The sequence below is a fragment of the Hemicordylus capensis genome, chromosome 4 (assembly GCF_027244095.1).
Source record: "Hemicordylus capensis ecotype Gifberg chromosome 4, rHemCap1.1.pri, whole genome shotgun sequence".
NCBI lineage: Eukaryota > Metazoa > Chordata > Lepidosauria > Squamata > Cordylidae > Hemicordylus > Hemicordylus capensis.
This window is the reverse complement of record NC_069660.1, coordinates 43,259,055-43,281,816: the sequence shown is the minus strand read 5'-3', so window position 1 is coordinate 43,281,816 and position 22,762 is coordinate 43,259,055. Positions and strand designations below refer to the sequence as shown.

Here is a 22,762-nt window from a genome sequence, read left to right as displayed (position 1 = left end):
ACTGATGTTCTGACTAGCTGCGTTTCCTAGCCCTCCACACATTCAGCTCTTGACTTCAGAGGCAAGCAGTGGACATGGGGAGAATTCCCTCCTGCCTTCTAGAACCCTGGCCAGCCAGGGTTCTAAATCGCAGAACTCTCCCTGCACTCTTTTTTATAGGGACCCGCGAGAGTCGTTAATTTTACCCCTGATTAAGGATATACCAGGCAGAGAAGATTTATTTTTATTTATTTATTCGAATTCTATAAGATGAAGCATATATCTCATTTCTTTTGTCAGATCATCAAGCCGAGATGACTTACAATGTGGCTAAATTATGTTTAATAGCAATGAATATTTGACATCACCTAATGACTAATATAGTGGAATAATTTACTATGTCGTCATATAGCTGTAAAACTATATTGATGTTATTATACTTGGTGTAACATTGTGTTATTTCCTTCATGTTTCTGTACTGATCAAAGACTGTAAAACAGCTTATATCTCTAATCCTGCACTCAGTGGTTGCCTCTGTAGACAAATACTGCATGTATGAAGGACTGCAGAGTGTCAGTGTATGGCCAGCTGGTGCACTACCATTTCCCCTTCCCCATGTTCACTGAGCATAGGGAAAATTATGTATGAAGAGGCTCATGATGATGTTGTTTCTCATATTATCTGCTCACCCACTGTCCACTAGAGGGCAAGGCACTTCTTTTTAACTTGGCTTTGTGCCACAGCAATGCAGTTAAGATCCTATAATCCTTTGTATATGTTGAGCTATGCTAGAAGTCATATTCAGAACTGACAGAAATTCTGTGCTTTTCTATTCCAAGGTAAGATTTTCAATGCTTGGGCTAATCTGCGGGGAACTCTTTCATGTGGACTGCTTTGCCATGAGGTTGCAACTTGGTTGCCAACTATGTTGCGTTCAGAAGTAAATAATCAACAATTGGTCCTGGCCACAACAAGAATTGAAACAATTGTTTGAAGACATATAGCCAACAATCTACGATCATGAGCATCCGGGGGTGGGGGGGTGGGGGCAAGGGCTGGATTGAGCCAGTTCCCATTGAATTCAATGGGGCATACTCCCAGGGAGTGGGTATTGGATTGATGGCTTTGCCCCCCGCTCCAGGATAAAGTCCTGTGGACACCCATGTCTACAATTGGATCAAGTCAAATGGCACTTGGTGCTTATAAATTCAGTCTGCCCTATTTATAATCTACCCAGATTATTCGGGTCATAAATCTTTGGACTGTCATCCATGATAAGGAAAGGTTGCTCTTGGTTTTTTCTTTATGTCATTCTTATGGTGTATTTCTCTTTCTCCTTTTCTCCTGATTTGAATTGGAGATCTTAATCGTTTTATTGTTTATATTGTAACTATTTGAATTTTGGATATTTTGTCTGGACTGTGGATTTATAACAATTGATATTCCTGACTGTCTGCAGAAGGACACTATACTTTCACTTCAGAAAGTCTCCTTTTTTCTCCTCATATATAATGAAGTTTTAAACAGAAATTTGTTGGACTACTCTTAGGAGGACTTTGGACTCTCTTTGTTGCAGCAAAAGACTTATTTCTTGAAACCCAGACGGACTGATTTGCCATCTGTTTACTCTTCATGTGTAGGCATAAATTTTCCCAAGGTTGATTGCTTTACTATCGCTGTTACCAGCGTGGTGTAGTGGTTAGAGTGCTGGACTAGGACCGGGAAGACCCGAGTTCAAATCCCCATTCAGCCATGATACTTGCTGGGTGACTCTGGGCCAGTCACTTCTCTCTCAGCCTAACCTACTTCATAGGGTTGTTGTGAGAAGAAACTTAAGTATGTAGTACACCGCTCTGGGCTCCTTGGAGGAAGAGCGGGATATAAAATGTAAGTAAGTAAATAAATAAATAAAATCACCTTCCCCTGTGCTTTTTTTGTGTGTGTGTGTGCTCATAATTGGAACTCTGCAATTCTTTTACTTCTCCACTTGAGCAACCCATTATCTCATGTTTTGTATGATGTAACGCTTTCTGTTCATTACATTTTGTTGTATTTATGCTTATACCTGTAAGAAATTTGAGTTTGCATAACTGTACCCTATTCTTTCAGTGCATGGAAAGAGCATACTGTTGCCAAGCAGACTATATTAGCGGTGAAAGGCTTGTGACATAAGGTTTAACTTGTGATCCCAATTTAAAAAATGGCTTTTACCAATCAATCAATAGGGAACAATTTATTAGACTGAAGCAAATATAACATACACAGACTGCAGGTTTAGCCTGAATTCCCAAGAAATAAATAGCTTTTTAAAATTATACATTTATTAGGGATTGATTTAGGTTTAGGTTTTTTGTTTGTTTGTTTATTTAATTACCCTAGTATCTAAACAGCAAGGTACTAACCTACAGGATGGAAGGTTACCCTCAAGTTGAAATCTTATCATTTTCTTGATTAATAATCTCAGAGCGACGCAATTTTGGTACCAGGATGGAGGAGAAACTGGACTATTTCTGCTCGTTTGTTCTGAATACTGATTTGGTTCAAGAGGAATCTGGATGTGACTCAAATGACTTGGTTGAAGAGGAATCTCGATCTGATCTGTCTGGAGAGGGCCTGGTTTATCTGGAAAATTCTCCTCCTTTGTCTACCGTTGGGCTGGAAGAATTGTTTGATCAATTGCTGCAGATCAAGGAGATGGAGTTTTTCCTTCTACAGGCTATGGCTTTTCTTACTCATGAAATCCATAGCTTTGGCCCCAGACAAGACGGAGACAGTATTGCTTTTTTGAATACTGAGATATTATTCTACTTTGGATCAACTACAGAAACAGACTTCGTTATTCTAAGAATTTTCTTCCAAGACAATATGATTGGTTTCCTAAAACCATGTTTTAGACTCAGATGGTCAGTTGTTTTTTGGCTTGAGGTTATTCTGTAAGTCTGGGACATGGATACTTACTGAGGAACAATGGCTTTCATCATTTTTGGATGGGAAAGTATCAGCATAGTTGGATGACCTGTTCTAGATCTTAACAACATTTTAATCAGTTCTAACACTGTTATAGTCATTACTCAAGTTTTTATACTAAACATACCACTCAGAAACTGAAGCTTTATATACACCCTACTATACATACCCCCTTACATGTTGTAAATTCAGTTGGTCAGTGCTTTTTTGACTTGAGGTCCCTCTGGAAAATTGGGATATGCACATTTTTTGAGGTCTAACCATTCCCATTATTTTTGGACAGGAAAGAATAAACATAGATTTCTTTTTCAGTTTTTCTCTTTTGTACTGTTTTTCATTAGTGTTTGTAAGCATCTTAACAATAAATAAATTAATTATAACACTGACACAGGAACTGAATATAGTACTTAGATGTTCAATTTTTATATTAAACATATCATTTAGATACCAAAGTACCATATACATTTTATCTAGCAGCAATATAATATACCCTCACTTATCTTTAGTTATGAATGAGGCAGCTTGGTAATATTACTTTATTTAATTATATAGTAAAATCTAGTTAACCTGCATTTTAACATATATCTTAATTAGTATTAATATTATCTGAAACATCCAGGCTTTTCTTTAGGTGTGAATGGGATAGTTTGGTGATATTACTTTATCTTATTGCAAAGTAGATAGTTTTTTACCTGGTTGCATAGTGGAATCCAGTTAACATGCATTCTGGTTTATAATCTCTTTTTGAGTTATTTCTCCTAAATTTGAAATTGTTTCTTTTTCTCTTTCCATTACTATAATGCTGTGATCACAGATTTCGGATGTGCCTGTCCGCTTTTTATTTTCTATTACATTACTAAATTTTGTGTAAAGTTCCTTTATATATGTTCTACATTACTTTGTTATTTGGGAGACTGGTGATTGATTGGCAAGGATTTTTTTCTTGAAATGCCATATGTAACTGTGGTTATTTGGAAATTCTGGATGTAATCATGTTTTTATTATATTTCTTATTAAATACAATTAATTATATCTATATCTATATCTAAATCTACCCAGACTGCAAGTAAGCTTGAGGCAATATCCACTTGAAAGTGAAAAAGAAAAAAGCCCAGTTTTCTTTTCCCAGGTGGAAGATTTGACAACAAGAACATGCTGTATTGAACAAGAACAACACCTCCACCACTAGATGTCTCAAGTTTTATTTTATTCTACATTTCTGTGTACATTATCATTGTGTTTGAGCATCTGAAAAGTGAACTGACCCAAACTGGTGTTCCTTTGTTATCCCAAAGGCTATGATGCCCCATTTCTAAAGCTTGCTTATTTATTGTATTACTTACAATTAAAGTATCAAAGCACTTCACATTTTTATGCAAATCTCTATGCCGCTATATAGTCAAAACGGTTGGCAAAACCTGAAGTCATTTATAATACAAATCCACTTCAATTCAGTGGACAGAGTGAAGAAGAATCTATGTGATCTGGCTTCATAGATATACCTGCTTGGACATCACACACCAAAATGACTTAAGCTCCGTTTGAGGGACCATAAGAGGGCACCTTGGTGATTTTAACCGAGAACCTGCCAGTTATCTATTGTCACTCTCTCTACCTAGTCATCATAGAGTGTTTCTCAGAGCAAGACACAATGCCCTGCCACCAGCAGTTTTATCTGGAAGGTTTTCAAAAATCTCTTTGGCCAGTTGGATCTGCCCTTATGGCTTTAGCACAGTTGAAACTGTCCACCATCTGCTGTTGTATTGTTATTTGTATAATGATAGTCGACATAACCTTATTACTCCCTTGTTCTACTTTCCCACTCGAACTGCTGGATTTTATGCCACACTTCTTGCAGATAAGAAATCTTCCATCACTGATAAGGCTGCAAAATTATGTGCAGCTGCTGTTAATAACCACCCACAGCTAACTTCTGGCTCTGTTTCCTAGCTGCCGCTACAAAATGGCTACTGTGCTGGTGTACACTATATGACTGATTTCTTATCTGAATGCAGTACTATTGGTTTGCTTGTACCAATGATCATAATAAAGCTATTCTTTCTATCTATCTATCTATCTATCTATCTATCTATCTATCTATCTATCCTAAAGGCTGCCCTGTTTCATGACAACTACTGAGGAGCTCTGAAGTAAGTGAAATTTATTTTATTTTTTTAACATTTTATATTCCGCTCTTCCTTCAAGGAGCCCAGAGTGGTGTACTACATACTTAGGTTTCTCCTCACAACAACCCTGTGAAGTAGGTTATGCTGAGAGAGAGGTGACTGGCCCAGAGTCACCCAGCAAGTCTCATGGCTGAATGGGGATTTGAGCTTGGGTCTCCCGGGTCCTAGTCCAGCACTCTAGCCACTATACCACGCTGACTCAGAAATGCACTACAGATAATACATTTTATCAGGCAATCAACATGAAGATCTTTGTTGCTGAGTAAAGGGATCATTTGGAAGAATAAGCAGCCAAGTAGTACACAGATCAGCACAGATGTAGGCACCTCCATTAACAGCAGAACTAAATAAATTACCCATGCTACCTTCTATCGCTGGTTTTCCATTCAGTTGTCCTATCCAAGTACTGAATAGGTTGAACCCCACTTTCCAAAAATATATTCAAAATTACGTAGAGCATCTAAAAACATAACTGACAGCACCATAGTTTATATTAAGCCATACTTGTGTTTGATAGTCCTACACCAACAATTGCTGTCACGCATACAAAAAACTGGTCTAAGTCCCCAAAGCACCCCATATCCATTGCTCCTGGGTGGCTATATATGGCTGATCACTGTCATTAAATCTTTCTAGCAACTACAAGAGGAAACAAAAAGGGAAGCAGATATAGAAAAGAAAGAAATTGAAAGAGTAGTGATAACCTCAGGAGAAGAAACAAGGCTTTTCTGTGTAAAAGATTCCATGATTAAGGCAGCTCCATGCTCAGATGACAGATCTTCTGGAGAATCCTCTTCTGACATCTGTTTCAGCAGGGAAACCCAAGACCCCAAGGCAAAGAGAGAGAGAGAGAGAGAAAGTGAAAGAGAAAGGGAGAGACAGACAGTAAATAAAGGATGGAGAATACACTCCACTCCAAGAATCTTTACTCAGAACTTGTGCTTTCTTTGTCAACTATTCTGGGAAAGCAGCTTTTCAACTAACCTCCACTTTCTCCATGCGACTGAGAGTAGGAACAACACCCTGCTGAACTCAGCTGCCCATTTTCTGTGCTTCTCTGCTGCAGCTGTTGAATACAAAGGGAACCAGCCAACTCCCTTAGTAATGTCCCCTTCACAGCCTTCTCTTCAGCAATATCTTGAATCCTGGTAGCCAAAGAGGGGCAGCCATGCCTGGTCTGTTCATGTATAAAGTAGGAATGGGCTGTGTTTGATTTTGTTAACAACCAAGGAGCAATTTTCTGTTCCTTTTGCAAAATTCCTGTTGCAAAAGGAGCAACAAAGGAACAAAAGGAGCACTTGCACTTTTTTTTTTGTTTCAGGTAATTTTCTCCCAGTCTGGCTTGCTTCGTGTATCTCTTAGGCAATGGAGCAGGGAAAGGAAGGCAGGAAAAAGGGGTTCAGCTGAACATTCACTCTGGTTTATATTATCAGCGAATAGCGGCAGACGTGTGGATAACAAACATGGCTGCCCCATCACATCTACTTTGTCCCTAAGCTTCCAGCATTCCTCTTCTCAAGTTTAGTCCTTGCCTGATCCTGTTCTTCAAAGCTTCTAAGTCTTGTCCATTATAGAACAGAATCAGCAGCAGTCAGAAGGAGCTGAACATTAGCTGAATCTCTGCCCATAAAAAAGGAAAGGGAAACCTCCTGTATAGGAGAAATGCTCACAGTTCTTTCTCTAGAATTGTTCTATGCCTGCCATGCTCAATGGCTGGTAAAACGTAATTCTTTCTTCTTAAAATTGTGAGAGTTTTTCATTTAATAATTGGATATTTTATAATGTATTTATTTGTTTGTCATATTTATAAACTACCTAATAAAACCTCTCTAGGTGGTTTACATAAAATTCAAAAATATATAAAAGCAACCAACAATGAAAACAAATAAAACAATTATACAAAAACCATTATATGAAAATATATGAAAAAATGAACTAAAAGCCTGAAGAGACAGGAGTGTTTTGAGGACTTCCTTTAAGACAGACAGAGATGGGAAAGCTCTTTTTCTGACAAGGAGTGTGCTCCACAGTCCCAGTATGACCACAGAGAAGGCCCAGCTCCAAGACACCACCAAATGAGCCAGTGGCAATTGCAATTGGACCTCTCAAGGGTGCTTTCCAGATTAGCCATTCAGCAGCAGCAAAATGCTTCCATTCAGGCAAATCGCATCCAAAACATAAACAGCATGGGGAGCAGTCTCGCAGAAACTAACAACCCAAAAAAACAGCAACTTCTTTATGCCGGATATGTGATGTCATAGAACTATATTGCAGCAATTAAATTCGAAACAAGGCATTGGAAATATGAATGGCACCCTGCTGTCAGTGTAGGGGCTGTGGTGTCACAACACAGGAAGTGTGGAAGCACACTTCAGAGAGACATCCTGAGCCCGTTGCAGGGCCTAATCTGGAAAGCACCCTCATTATCCCAGTAGGTGGCAGTATTAGTGATGAAGAAGACACTTAGATACCATGGGCCCAAGCCATTAAGGGCTTTATAGATAGTATGTATTTACCCCAGAAACATACCAGTAGCCAGTAAAGTTCTTTTAGAACAGGAGAAACAAGGTATCTTTGGGTTGCTCCTGAGACCAACCTAGTGGTTGCCACATTCTGCATCAATTGTAGTTTCTGAATTACATACAAAGGCAGCCCAACACAGAGTACATTGCAGTAATCAAGTCTGGAGGTTACCAACATACATACCAGGTCATTTATCTCAAGAAATGGACGAAGCTGGGATATCAGTCAAAGCTGATAAAAAGCACTCCTGACCACTGCCTCAACCTGAGAACCAGGGAGAGGTCTGGGTCCAAGAGCACTCCCAAACTATGACTCTGGGTCTTTGGATTCCACTTGCAAACAACTGCTGTGGAGATATTTCTGGCTGCATTGATGGAAGAGTGGGTGGTAGAATCAAATAATTTTCTAGCCCAACCTCCTTCATTTAGTCCAAACATTCCTCTATGACACCACAAACTGAACAAAACAAATCCAGGAAAGTGTTCTAGACCTGAACAGCACAGGTTTAAATACAACTGCCCAAACAATAAGACTAATGAGAACATCTTCAGTGCTGGGTATCTATATGTTCATGCCTATATTCTTCGTATAACTGCTGTCCTTTATTTTTGAATCTATACAGAGGGAGTTCTGATATTTTATCTGAACTCAGGTTGAGTTTAGCAGTTGGAAACATCTGGGAGAATCATCACTGCAACAGTGGCTGACACACTGCACAGCAAAACATGGGCAGTAGAGCATTCGCTTACATGACTGCATGCATGTAACACAAGTCTGTGTGTGCGAAACCTCCATTAGGTTTTGCTCTGACTTAAAGCTGTGCAAATGCAGTTGAATGACAGGAAGCTCATTATTTCTAATGGACACCACTCTGCATTTGTGCAGCTTTGGAGTGGGACTGCTCTGTTCTGCAATGGCCCCTACAGAGGCACGACACACATACACACACACACACACACACACCAGCTCAGGTAGGTGCTGCATAATCAGCCACAGTCCAGTTATGGTAACAAGATTTGCAATATGTTGTATCCCTTTCCTCGGACAACTGCACCATATAGGCCTTATGTAAATGTTGTCAATGTCGTCAGTTGTCAATGGGGAAGAAAATGCAGAGATTGGTCTGTCCATGTGGGGTGCAATGTCACATTACTTCAAAAGAAATGCTTCTCTTGATAAGGGAGGCAACTTACAGTCTCCGTGGTCAGCATGATGTGCAGCAATACGTTTGCTTTAAGAAGGGCTGCAGGTCTAATGTCTAGACCTGTCTAGGCTGCAAGCCTAGTGTCCCTGAGGATAGCCCAATGTGCTGCTGAACAGGGAGGTGTCAAGTGGGAAAGGGGAGCAATTTTAGCTTCTCTCCCCTCACTCCAAAAGTCCTTTCCACTTGCATAAATGTGTTCATGAAGTCTGAGTGAGTTTGCTCCCCGCTCACTTGGCTGCGCCGCAGGGATGCTAGAGACTCCTTGTGGACACGCAGCCCTTATTAAGCCAATGTAATGCTGCACATCACGTCAGCCAGTGTAATCACTGACTGCTTTACAGAGATACCAGGTAAGCAGCAATTAATCAATCAATCAAATATGAGAAAGCTGAACAGAACAACCACCAAGCACCAAGCTGCTGCATACATTTTCACAGGGCAGTGGCTCCATAAGGCAGCCGCAGCATTAGAAAGCTGCTCTCCGTGTGGAATATCCTGGTTGCTTTCAAACACTTCTGCCCTTGCAGGGAGTTTCCACCATGTGGATCCATTTCCAGAAGCCTCTACATAATAGTGGCCATAACATCTCAAGCAGCCCTAGTATGGTCTACATCCGGGGGTTCCCAACATGTGGTCCTCCAGATGTTGCTGAACTACAACTCTCAGCATCCACAACCACAATAAAATTGTAGCTAACTGGAACATCTAGAGGACCACAGATTGGGAACTCCTGGTCTACATAACTACAGGCTTTTAATCAACTATGGCACCTGAACTGTGGTGTTCAACATTTATGCTGAAGTCACAATATTAGGTATAACGCTATTCTATGTTTTTTTTAATAGGCTTGCTATTATATTACATTTCCCTGAATACGTCAACTGTAAATATTAATTCCTGAATACATCTTTATCTTGCCTTGCCTATAGGTTCTTCAACAATCTTACCAAATCTCACGTCTCCTTTGACTTCTGGGTCTGCTGTAATTCACACAACACAGAGGAGGGCAAGCTGGAGCCACCTGCTGTATCAATTAAGTGGTGCATAGGCACATTAATCTAAATCCTGACTACAGGTAGATTCGCAGGAACCTGCTTGAATAAAAGTGTGTCATGCTGCTAGACATAAAACTCAAAGCAAAATTGTGGTCAACCTAGCTTTGCTTGTGCTAAAAGGTCAATCCAGAGTTCTAGTATTAGGGTCAACCCAGCACAGTCCCTGGGCTCTCATTCTGAGAACCCCAAAAAGAACTTGACTGGCTGAGCCACCATCACAACGCATAACTGTATACTACTCCAGTTCAATACAAACTGTCAGATGTAGGATCTGCACTTAGGGAAGCTTCCATAACCTTCAGATCACAAGGCTATACTGCTGAGACACAATTTCAGCTACCCTTGGTTTTTATACAGGATTCATGTGGTTGGTTCTTCACAAACAAAACACTTTCATAAATAGCTTAAAGCAGAATCTAGCAGAGAAAGCAGGAGGGGATGGGAGGGTGGGGTGGGGGAAGAATCTTGCCATTAAAATAGTATTTGTAGATTTGCCTGGAATTGAGGAAATTGCTGTTCTAAAGAAATGAGAGATAGAGTGCTCACTATGTAACAGTCAAGCCATGTAGTGGTGAACAAAGTCTGATGGTACAGGCTGGGGAGAAATCAAATACATTAGAGATAATGTCACACAGCCCCTCACCAGGCTCACTCCATTGTGCTGCAAGACAGATAAGGAATCAAGCACGAAACCTCCAACATACAAATATGACAGATAGCACAGTTGCATAGTTTGGATACACAACAGATGAAACCATAATATAATGATGACAACAGTAAAACAAACCTCATTGGCCTTCTCCGGGGTTCCCTTGGGTGTCTCATCCTCGTGTTTTGGCGAGGAAGAAGCAGGTGAGGAAGGCAGTCTTCTATCCCGGTCCCTGTGCACAAGTTTGCTGTTGGGTTCCTTCAGTGTCCTCTTCAGTTCATTGATGCTGGCCTGGTGCTTTAGCAAAACATCTTCCGGTTTGTCTAAAAACTTGTGGAGGGAGAGGGGAAGGTAACTACTGAGGTGAGGGTCAGAGGAGGGAACATGAATGGGACAAGTGATGTTTGGGAGGTGGAAGCTTCACTGAACTTAGAATATCTTGGAGGTCATATTTTCTCCGCAGTAATAGTGATTAAGGCACAGGTGACAAGTAGTGCTGAAATACAGCTCCTGCCACTGGACTGAATAAAGTATGATCCTGTTGTATCCTTGAAGAAAACTCACCAGGGTCAAGGAGACTGCTTTTGCGGGTTGTAAAGACAATTTCTATCCCCCTTTGACTAAACACTGTAGTAATCCTCCTTGGCTTCCACTGGCCTGTGTTAGGGTTTTACTGGAAAACTGGTCATTTCAGAGCCAACAGCCCAAGGGCCTTGCCGGATTGATTCCCATCCTGTGTTTACTATCTTCAATGAATTTCTACAAGCTGTCATCATGATCAGGGCCAGATTCAGGTCATTTGAAATAGCAAAAAGGTCCAGAACAGGGATCTAATTCTGGCTCACAATAAAGTTGGGTTCTGGACCAGCACTAAAACATAGCACACACACACACACCCCCACTGCTGCCCGCTGGTAAACCTTTTACTGTGGTAAGTGAAGCTCCACTCTGCTGGACTATGCAAACTGATTCAAAGGGAGAGAAAGACCTTAAATATTTCTGTCAAACTCCTGTAAGAATTTAGGGTTTGACAGTCTTTTGTTCTGTTCCAGATAAAGCCTCTTCTATAATTCAAGGATCCATCCATGGACCACAAAAGGCAATTAGCAGCCTCAGTTCCCCTTGCCCTAAAGCAGCATAGCCCAAACTTCTGACAGCCAAATTAGCCTTTCTCCTGAATTAAAATTGGAGGCTCACAGGGTTTATTTTAAAACTGTGTAAAGACTAAGAATTGCTTCGCCTCAAAGGAATGCCCCCTTGTGTGTCTGCACAAGTCACTGTTCTGCGGGTGCCCCTCAATCAGAAGAAAACAAGCCTAGAGCAGTCATTCATGCAGAGAGGTAACAGGGAGCCAGTTAAGGTTGAACATTTCTTCTGCATTTCTGCACTGGGAGTGACTGAATGATCCAATTGCACCCAGTGCAGTAATGTGGCAGAATCATTTGCCATCAGCGGAGGCAAGGCCAGAGCAGCAATTCATGCAGATACGTGGTGGGCAGCCTCCTCTCTGGATATATACTTACAGGGCCCTTTACAATTTAAATTTGTGCTTGTGGCTTGCCAGCAATTCTCTTGTAGTTAACCAACAGAAAACATGTTGGGAATGACCATCTTAGAGGTCAAGAAGCAAAGAATTCAATGATGTGCATCTCTGAAGCAGTTTGCCCCTTGCCCCATTCATATCCCGGTTAGGTTGTAAATAAGGACCATAAAGGGTGGCAACACAGAACATGCAGAAGTAATGAATGATGAGACAATATCGAGGTAACATTTGCCGGCACTGAAGCTCAGGTGCTTGGAGAAAGTGGGGAAAGAAGCCTGTGGGAATGGCCAGGCAATAAACCAGTGACCAACAGGGCTTGTCACTCCTGCAGTGGGCACTGAAAAACTAGAATTTTAGCTGGACTACTTCAACAGCCAAATCATTTCATTCTGTTTGTTTTCATGCTTTGATTCTAAAGCCTGATCCAAACCCACTAAAATCAACAAAACTCTCCCATGTGATTCAATACACTGTGATCCTGCAGATCTGCTCTAAAATAAAGTTAAGCAACTATTCTGCCTAGCAGAATTCCTCTTCAGACGTGTTCTGCAAACCATCAGGTACAATAATGATCTTCTTAACTTTCTTGTTCACAGCCATTTATAAGACACTGTAACAGCTAGGGCTGGGACATGACTATACTCTTATTCTTACTTAACCCCATGAATGCATTTGTAATCACATTTTATTCAAAGACAAATTGCAAGCAACTTAAGGATGTTGCTCTCTGCCGACTGGCAGCTTTAGTCTATGCCTTCTTGGAAGCCCCCATTTCAGTTCTGCTCTAAACTGGACCTGCATGGTGATACTGATGCAGGAGTTCTGAACTATGACTCAGGGATGCACATTCAAGCCTCTTTCTGCATCTAAAACAACTGTCTCCTACCTGAGGACATCAGGGCCGGAAAGTGAAGAAACAGAGACAATGGAACACCAGGAGGAGAACACAGGAAAGAGTCAGTTGGTAAATAAAATAGGTATGACTTCCCAGGAAACAAGTAGCTCAGGTGACCTGGCTACTGGTTGCTTGCTAGGACAGCTTCTAGTTCATATGAACAAGATGAAGGAGGATGCCTTATTTAGTGGAATAAAAGATGCTGCTTATGCTTCCAGGGAAGAACTACCCTTGCAGTTAAGCATCATGAGTTTGAAGACTGTGTGAGGGATGGATGTTTACCGCTCCTAGTTCAAGTGCATCTTGCATTCCAGTAAACAGGGGCACATACAATGATGTTTGCATTTTTTAAAGGGATGAACACTATGATGCACTGATGAGGAATTAAGACATTCCAGAGAGAGAATACCTCCTGCTTGTGCCTTGGGGTGGTTTCTTGCTCCGGCTGGTAGCAAAAAGAGGGGGGAAAGTAACTGGCAGGGTCAGTCAACAGAACTCATACAATATACATTACACTCTAGTTTTAACTCAGGAGCCAAAAAAAACAGAACCTGTGGTGCTACCTGTGTGAGCTTCCTTTCAGCAGCAGGCTGCTGATGTGGGAAACGGTTCCTATGGTTTAAGCCTTTCCCTGTGAGCCAGGAACCCAGTGATGTTGTGCTCTATACATGTAGTGATGAAGAAGAATTTAAAAACAAGGGACATTGAAATTCAAGAGCCTCCCATTCAGAATTCCATGACTAATTATGAGCCAAACCTAGATCTGTCAAATTCTGGCCTGGCTTGTACTGTGTTCGCTCCTGCCCCCAGCCAGAAATCCTTACCAGTCTCCTCAATTTCCCAAGCAAACCTACCCTTGTAAAGGGAGAGAAGAAACTGGCACCAAGAACGGCTTGCCAGAGACAGACGAGGCTCAAATTAAGAAAAGGGGCATTTGCTCATCACGATGTAAAGCCCATCTCCTAATTCAACTTTGGTGGGATAAAAAGAGAAATATAAGAGCTAGACTTTGAGACATACAGGCTGGAAAGCTAGATTCTGTCATAAGAAGTTAGGATTCAGCACTTGTACGTGTGGACTTGTCTGTGGGATATTGCCTACCCATGTTGTTGTCAGAAGCACTAATTTTAAAACAAGAGGGCAATAAACATCTAGGTGTATAGGCCGGGACTCAATATAACACCAGCGCTGTAGCAGGGAAACCGTGATATTTTAAAACGGTTCTAGTACTGATTCCAGGACCAAAGTCACCATTCTTGGAGAGTATGGGGGTTGGGGGAAAAGGTTAAAAACTGGTTAAGAGTTGCCCACTTGCCTATTTCTTTTGTGGACTGAGTGGAAGGAGCACCCATCATGCCCAATCACACAACCCATTTTGGTGTGCCTAGCAGCTACCCATGGGGAATAATGGGGTGTTTCGAGTTTCCCTATTGTTTCCTATAATTGAAACATTTCAAGTTTGTAAACAGCCAGCTCGACTGCTGTTTTTGATGGAATGTTTTGGCCATTTGCATTTTGTTTCAAGCTCATCCCTAGGCATTTTGTTTTGATGCATATGCCTAGGCCCAAAGCTGAGAGAGTCTTAATAGAGGAAGCTATGGTTATACTTGTGGGAATACCAAAGGGAACTGTGGGTATTTGAGACCAAACTGTACACTGAAATTTCATGAGAAGGCCTCAGGTTGGCCTACAGGTAGGAGGGATTCTTCACCAGGACTATTCAGTATCATAGAGGTGAACCAGGGAACGGTCTTCTTTGAGCTGGGAAGTGATAGTGGGAACTAAATATATTATATCATTGCATTCTGCAATATCTTAGGCACCACTTAGAAAGAAGCTATCTATGCCAGGAGCAAAATATGTCAGCAACATCCCTCTAGATGCAGATCTTCAAATAACATGATGCAAGTGTGTACCTTTAACTCCTTTATTTTTGTTGGAGTTGTCACCTCCTCATCCTCAGCCTCTGACTGCGTCCTTCCGCCATACCTGCTGTCTTCGTCTCTCTTCTCTGACTCTGTTCCTCCATCGTGATTTTCGCTGACTGAAGCAGGGCGGGAGAATTCTGCATGGGAGAGAGATAGAGGAGCCCTATTTTGTCCCACTGAGTCCAGACAAAAACAAGGACAAAGTTCTTCCCTACAGACTACTGTACAGATTTCTAATACTGGATCCAAAGCAGTTTCAAAAGGCTAAAAAAGTGAGCCCCTTTTTCCTTGGGACAAATCCCACAGGCCCAGAGAACTCAGTGTCAAAACAAACAAACAAACAAACAAACAAACAAACAAACAAACAAACCCTAACTTTGGGGTTCAATTTACTTTATCTTCCATGAACGGTGTGACTTAATTATTTAATAGTCCTGGAATATTTCTATTCAGCTGCATTGAACTCAGTTCTTTCTTGCCTAGGATACTGGGCAATAATTGGCCTATAGGCCATTTATACTGAACCCTACAATGCTATAGCAGGAGCTGTCCAGTCAGGGGTGCCATCTGCAGAGAGGAGGGGCATCGTCACTTCCCTTGTGTTTCAGATGAAGCATGACTATTCCTCAGGAGCACCTGTATCTCTGGTCAACTCACTGGTTCCACACAGTGACTTGAACGAACTAGATGGGCCTACAGATTAGCTATGCATTGCTAAGAAGCAAATCCTTTTGCTTAAAAACAACAGGTGACTGTCTGAATCACATCGATAACTTTGTTATAGTCATTGTGAGGTATAAAAAGAAACCACAATAAACTATCCAAAAATACACTTTTGGATAAGGGGATTATAAGGTTTGCTGATAATGTAAATACCACCCACTTTCTGTCCTGGAATTTGAAATGGAGCTGTTCCTTCCAGTCCCACTTTACAGTAATTCCCAACCTTCAGTCCCCAGATGTTGTTGGACTACAACTCCCATCCTTGTAAACTGCCCTGAGATTTTATATAAAGTAGTATATAAATGTGTTACTTACATACATACATACATACATACATACATACATACATACATACATGCAATCATCCCCAGCCATAACAACCTTATACCCAAGAAGTAAGAGAAAATGGAATGTGTAAGGATGGGGTGAATCAGGCCAGTCTGCTATTTTAGATTCTCTCTTTTAAACTACCCCTTTAAATACAGACATCCCTTTCTAAAGCACTTCAATACTCCCCCCCCCCGCCATTCTGTCATTATTTAAAAAATAGTTACTAGGATCTCTCTGGGAACATCATCTCCTCAGCCATGCACTAAGAGAAAACTCTCCAACACTTATGTAAACAGTTCACAATCCCTGTTAACTGGGCAAAGAGGCACCTTCCAAAGTAATGGCTCTCTCATATTCATCAGCAGGGAAGCATCTGTCCCAAATGATCCCAGCAGCTGTTGCTGGCATCTCTCTTGCACTTTGTTTTAGGTGGGGAGCCTCTGGGGCAGGGAACCATCTCGTTCCTTTTGCCCTGTAAACTGCTTTGAGAATTGTTGTTGAAAAGCAGTATAAGATATATTCTAAATAACATATTCTAAATAAATAAACAATTTCAGACTGGAGAAGAGAAAAACTGTTCATTCATCCCCCGTGTACAAGATCCTCAGAGTGCCGATCTTGGGGAGTTTGTTTGCTGGGTCCCAACACTAATCAGGTGCTAATGATAAAGTGTCCTCTCTTACTCCTCTGAAGAGATATCTATCTATTTTAGATAGATAGATAGATAGATAGATAGATAGATAGATAGATAGATAGATAGATAGATAGATAGATAGCAGGTCCTCTGCTAACTGAGCAAAGAGACACCTTTTAAAGTAGTGATTCTCTTATATTTAGCAGGTGGAGAGCTACTGGCCCTATCCAACCCCAGCACAGCATCCCTCCAATGGCTGTTGCTGGTATCTGCCTTCTGTTTCTTTTTAGTTGATACATTGGCAATGCAATGCACATATTAACACTTCAGTTCTCTTCAAAAGACCCTTTATTTTCTTTTTAGATTATGAGCCTTTTGGAGACAGAGTACTCATACAATCTGATCACAGTCTATACAAGTACAGTTATTTGCATGTTATGTTGAACACCGGTACAGCGCTACACTTCCTATTTGTATCCTGCATTTCAGGGGGCCTGTATCCAGGTTCACTTTTTGAAAGAAAGCTGGTCCCGTCATTCACATAAAAACATGTATGTATGTACAGACATCCGACCCCTGCTAACTTGGCAAAGAGGCACCTTTTAACGTGGTGATTCTCTTTATTTAGCAGGGGGAGAGTAACTGGCCCTCTCCACCCCCAGCACAGTACCTCCAGTGACTGTTGCTGGTGTCTACCTTGTGTTTCTTTTTAGATTGCGAGCCCTTTGGGGACAGAGATCCATCTTATTTATTGATTATTTTGCTTTGTAAACCACCCTGAGCCATTTTTGGAAGGGCGGTATAGAAATTGAATGAATGAGTGCAAGAACAACTTAATGTCTGGATAGGGATAGATAGATAGACACAGAGATATCATTCTTGCTGGTAGGCTGGTTTCTCACCACATTGCCTTCCTATTAATAAATATTCTCCGTTATTTATTCCAGTCAATGTGCAAAGAGTGGGGATCTTGAAGGTAGTTTGTTTATGGGGCCCAAGAACAAACAGGTAATGCGAGCTGCCTTCGGAGCAAGCCATCAGCTGCCTGTACTAGAGGAAACATCTCAGTCAGAGAACATTAGATAGTAAGTGATAGCCTCATGCTGTCCTTAGAGTCGTGTGTCTGAAAGCAGGTAAGGTTAGAGTTAAGTGTACTCTGCAACATAAATACCAGCACCATGGCCACCATATTTTGTACCCACAGTAGGTTGTCATTGCATACACACACACACACACACACACACACACACACACACACACACACACACAGTCATCCCTCGCCAATCGCAGGTTTCCCAATCGCGGATTTGAGTATCCACAACTGGGAAATTGTGGCAGATCTCACCAATCGTGACCTGAGTTTCTGCAGGGGGTTTGGGGGGATTTCAGGAGTCAGGGGGTCATTTCCAGGGGTCAGGGGATAATTTTCAGGGGTTTGGGGCAATTTCCAGGGGTCAGGGGGTCATTTCCAGAGGTCAGAGAGGGTCAGGGGGTTCCCCCCCTATTTTAAACTGCTTTTTCTGGTCTTTCCTCCCCCGAACCCCTGTTTTCAATGCTTTCCAATTGCTTCCCAACTGTGAGGTTTTCCAGGAATGGAATCCTCACAGCTGGCGAGGGACAGCTGTATGCCTATTTTGTAGAACTGGCTCTGTTTCAAGGATGTAGAGATTGTCAACATGTTTAAAAGAGACTTCGATCCCTCCGCGACTTTTTAAAAATTGCTCTGGAGTTCACCAGCAAAAGCTAATCAGCTTGCTCAGCTATCCCTCAGCCCCACATCCTCTCTGCAGACAGCCCCATCCTTTCAACAAAAGTCTCCCCATGCCCACCAGTGAACCAATCTCCCTCCCCCTCCCCAATTTGGGGCGTACCTCCATCGAGGCTGCGAGACATGGTGTACCGTTTGCTGGAGGAGCGCTCGAAGTATGGGGCAGGACGATCAATCAGGGCACTGGCCTGGCGTGTTTGTGCCTGTGTCCGGCCACTGTAGCGGAACTTGGAGCCCATGACAAGGAATCCCTTTGGGGGAGGCTCTGGGGACACCAGCCTGAAGAAGAGAGGAGGAGGAGGGCAACAGGTAACAAATCAGTGTGCCATTCAACAACAGAACAGGAGAGAATCATGTCTTGATAAAGTTGTAAGTTGGATCAAAGGATTTTAGCCAGAAATAGCTTGCAGTCAGCCTCAGAGTGGCACGGACACTGGAATGTTCAAAGTCGTTTCCTGTAAATCCCTCCTCAAAACTCACCTTTTCTGTGAAGCCACTGGCCAAACTCCCATACCACTGTACTCTGTAACTAACCTAAGTGTATATGAGATAATAGTATATTCTTCCCTAATTGTTCTCCGCATCAGCTTCCCTCCTCTTCATCTGTTGTCTCTATTTTCTCTTTCTGTACAAAGTGCCATCCGCACAAACATAATCAACAAACAAAACAAATAATTTAGCCATTATTTCAGGGACAAATATTATTAGATGTGATTTATGATCTGACGTACAGCTTGGTGGCACTATCCCACAAGTTTGATTCTCACCCAGTTACCAGGTTCCCATTCTGTCACTAATGGCCATTCTCTGGTGACACAACAACCTTCTTCCTCCCATTTGCATGTTACTTATGTAGTAACGTACATCTTCAAAGTAGGCTGCTCTCATGACTTGTGCAATCATAGTTAAAGGGTTATCTATGATAGGTGAGACAGGCATGCTCCCATGAAGTGTAACGTGAGAACCCATGCTTAGGTACTGATTGTAGTCCCACCATCATGGTTAATTAGGATTAAACGATGATTGGTAATTACAGCATTACTGTAGTTGCTCATATTGTTTTTGAGAGATGTCTCAGCCAACAATCTTCCACACATTTCTCAATCATTTCTGTAGATGCTAATGCCTGACGTGCCAAGGACAGAGTAATAACCAAACAGTGTGGGACTTAAGCCAGAACTAGGCACAAATCTTCTGCCAGCATATTTTGTTGGTTTGGTAAGCAAGCATCTGCTGACACAGCTCTTTGGAGAAGATGCATTTACATTCCTGTAAATGTATCCACTTATACTGCATTATCAGGCTGCTTTATCAGGACATCTGCTTTCAAACATCTGTTATTCTGTAAATGCAAATATAGCGTTGGTATAAAGCCCTTGAGGATTGCTTTTTAAATTAGGTTTTTAAGATCCTTTAGAACTGTACAATCACCCTGTACTGAGATGGTAGTAGGCATAAAGCGGAGGCAAGGATATAGATAACGCTGCATGAAATGCACGAGGTAGGAATAAATGGGGAAGGCTCTACCCCTCCACTGCAAACAAATGGCTTATATGTGCATGAGAAACATGGGTTTGTATTTCTTCAAATCTTGGCCCACTTGTCCCATATCGCAGATATTCTTGGCCAGGAAAGAGCTGGGCCCAGAGGCCAGTGGTGGCCCCAGACAACCCTAAATGTGGCTCCCTGTCCAGCTTATTGGGCCTGTGCAAAGCTTTGGTCAAAGCTGAATACTCTGCACTGTGCAGTGCTGTGGTTTGTCCAGTGCCAGTGAGGCTCCTTTAAAGGAAATGGAGCCCTCTTGAGCCCTTGCGCCATCTTGGAAGGCATGTATAAAGTGCAGGGAAGTGTAGTCCTTTCCAGCTCTTTCTCCAAAGAGCTCTTAAGAGAGGACTCCACCAGCACTGGGAAAAGAACAATACTGTGTAGAGGTCAGCACAGTGGGAAATGGCTCTCATATTGGAGATTGTTTGCCAAATTGTCCCCCACTTGAAAAATATTGAAGATCACTGCCACAGAGTCTTCTTGATTCTAGCTGACCTGATGACTCTGCCTCTTGTTGCTTGTGATTGCTGGATCCTATACTGCAATTAGGGATGTGTATGAATGGAGGTTCGTGCACAGCTTCGGCACCAAGCTGATTTGGACAAGATCCTAACTGGTTCATCGCCGCCGGGGTGGCAGTGAGCAGGATCTTTAAAAAGGAGGGGAGCAGGTCCTTACCTGCTTTTCTCCACCCCATGCAGATTCCTGCTGCAGCTGCACTCCTCCCAAGAACCCGTGTACGGCGCTAGCACACACATGTTCAGCATGCTGGTTTGGCACCGAACCTGTGCACAAACCTTGGTTCATGCACATCCCTAACTGTGATGTGGCTTGGATGAATGGCTCTTGCCAGCTACTGACTGAAGCCTTGAACTTGCATCTTTGTCAAATCCTAGCATAAGCTGAATTCTGACACGCTGTCACTTCTCTGTATTGCTTTGTTATGCTAAAGGCGTAGACCTTTCCCCCACTAAAAAATCTCTCTCCTTTCCCCCTTCCACCTAAGGAGGTCATGCTGGATTGCAGAGGGGACTGTGGAAAACACTATGTGGAAAGACAGATTTCCCTGAATTGTGTGGATGCCTCTGCAATGTGACAATGAAATCCTGAGCCAGTCACACTGGGTTTTGTTGTCATCTAAAGGAACAAAACTTCTAAATGCATCCAGGGATGTGCTGCCAGCTGCTTTTCAATGACTGTTAAAGGGGGAAAAGTTGTCACAGAAAACCTACAGAGTGAAGTCTCTGTCTCTATGTCTTGATGTATTAAAGATTGCTCTGTCAGAACAGAAAATGCTTCCGATGCAGACAGAAGTACAAAATCTCAGAGGTGTGAGGCCTGGAAGAGAGAAGAAGAATGCCTCTAAGTCCTACAGCCTTTCCTGAGATCTCAGATGCCTCTGAAAGTATCCCATCTATAGGGAATGGAGCAAAAGATGTGTAGCAACGATTGCCTAGAAGACATGTCCTGCTCTGGGTGTAAAAATGAATCCAAATTTAGTTAACTGAGTAAATTAAGTAGATGCACATATATTTGCTTTTGCCTGTGATAGGAAAGGACAAGACTCTATTCACCAAAATGCCCTCCTGCCTATTGGCTGTCCTGATTAACTCATGTCTGGCTTCTGAGGTTTTCATAGGCACATGTTTTCTAGCTCATCTCCATAGTCAAGAGCAGATGATATCTGGAGGGTTTCCCCCTTTAAAAATTAATGTTATGATCCTCAAAATTGAACACCAAATACCATATGCTGTAAGTTTTGGTACGAGGCGGGTGTCTCTGCATAGTGCTTATGATGGGCATAATATATACAAACCCTGGGCATAAGACATAGGGATGAATGCTGGTTGTGAATTGTCCCCTCTGCTAAACAGGGTCTTCCCTGGTTTGCATTTGGATGGATGACTCCATGTAAGCACTGTCTGCTGTAAGATATTCTCCTTCAGAGATGGGACTGTCACTCAGTGGTAGAGTATCTGCTTTGCATGCACAAGGTTCTGGGTTCATTCCCTGGCATCTCCAAGGTAGGGCTGGGAGAGACTCCTGCCTGAAACTGAGAATGGCTGCCAATCAGTGTAGACAGTATTGAGGTAGATAGGCCAATGGTCTGACTCTGTATAAGTCTGCTTCCAATGCAAGTGGCCGTCTCCAGAGTTCCCTAGCTCCTCCAACAGCACTGGAGGGAAAAGGAGGGCAAACACAGATCTGCAAGTGTCTGGGAACCCCTAGTTGTGAATTCTTGGTGTTTGTTTATGTATGTATTAAAAAAAAAAAAAACTGTTTGTGCTGCCCTCCAGTTTTACAGCTTCCAGGGCAGCTCACAACAATAATCAAAACATTAAGATTTAAAAAATGAAAGTAAAACAGATCAGAAACAATAAAACCAGCAAGGCTCATAAGACTTTGTCAACAACCTTAACACCCACTTTGAGAACATGCTGGAAGGTCTGGGCAAATAAAAGGTCTCAAAAGACATAAGGTTTGGTGCAAGCTGAGCCTCCCTAGAGAGAACACTGCATAGTTTGGGCTCCATGACTGAAATGGCTCTTTCTCCTGTCTCTAACTGCCTCACTTCAGAAGGGCCTGGATAAGGCCTCTGAAGACTATTTTAGTATCCAGGTAGATATAGATGTGGACAGCCATGATACAGTAGATATTTTTGTGTTGGAAGTAATTTTCTGGTTGCTTGATGCATGCGTGAGGGAACCAGCTAATCCCACACATGCCAATACCTGTGTTTCATTGAACCACTGACTGTAATATTTAAAGCTCAAATAACCATGACCTACTTCGTGAAATATATGAGGAAGGAACACAGCTCATACTGTAGATC

At 42.1% G+C, this 22,762-nt stretch overlaps 1 protein-coding gene across 20 annotated transcripts in view; it reads right to left on the bottom strand.

Annotated features, from left to right (window-relative positions):
* EPB41L1 (erythrocyte membrane protein band 4.1 like 1) overlaps positions 1 to 22,762 on the bottom strand; it is a 247,953-nt gene that overhangs the window by 25,763 nt on the left and 199,428 nt on the right. For 15 of the 20 annotated variants that reach the window (XM_053249578.1, XM_053249580.1, XM_053249579.1 and 12 more), the window contains 5 exons: positions 18,488 to 18,663; positions 14,918 to 15,066; positions 13,411 to 13,446; positions 10,702 to 10,893; positions 5,837 to 5,935 (listed from right to left, as the gene is read on the bottom strand). In XM_053249578.1, the coding sequence (XP_053105553.1) occupies positions 5,837 to 5,935; positions 10,702 to 10,893; positions 13,411 to 13,446; positions 14,918 to 15,066; positions 18,488 to 18,663 (652 nt within the window). The remainder of the gene's footprint in view (positions 1 to 5,836; positions 5,936 to 10,701; positions 10,894 to 13,410; positions 13,447 to 14,917; positions 15,067 to 18,487; positions 18,664 to 22,762) is intronic. The other 5 variants (XM_053249596.1, XM_053249598.1, XM_053249591.1 and 2 more) reach the window with 4 other exon arrangements.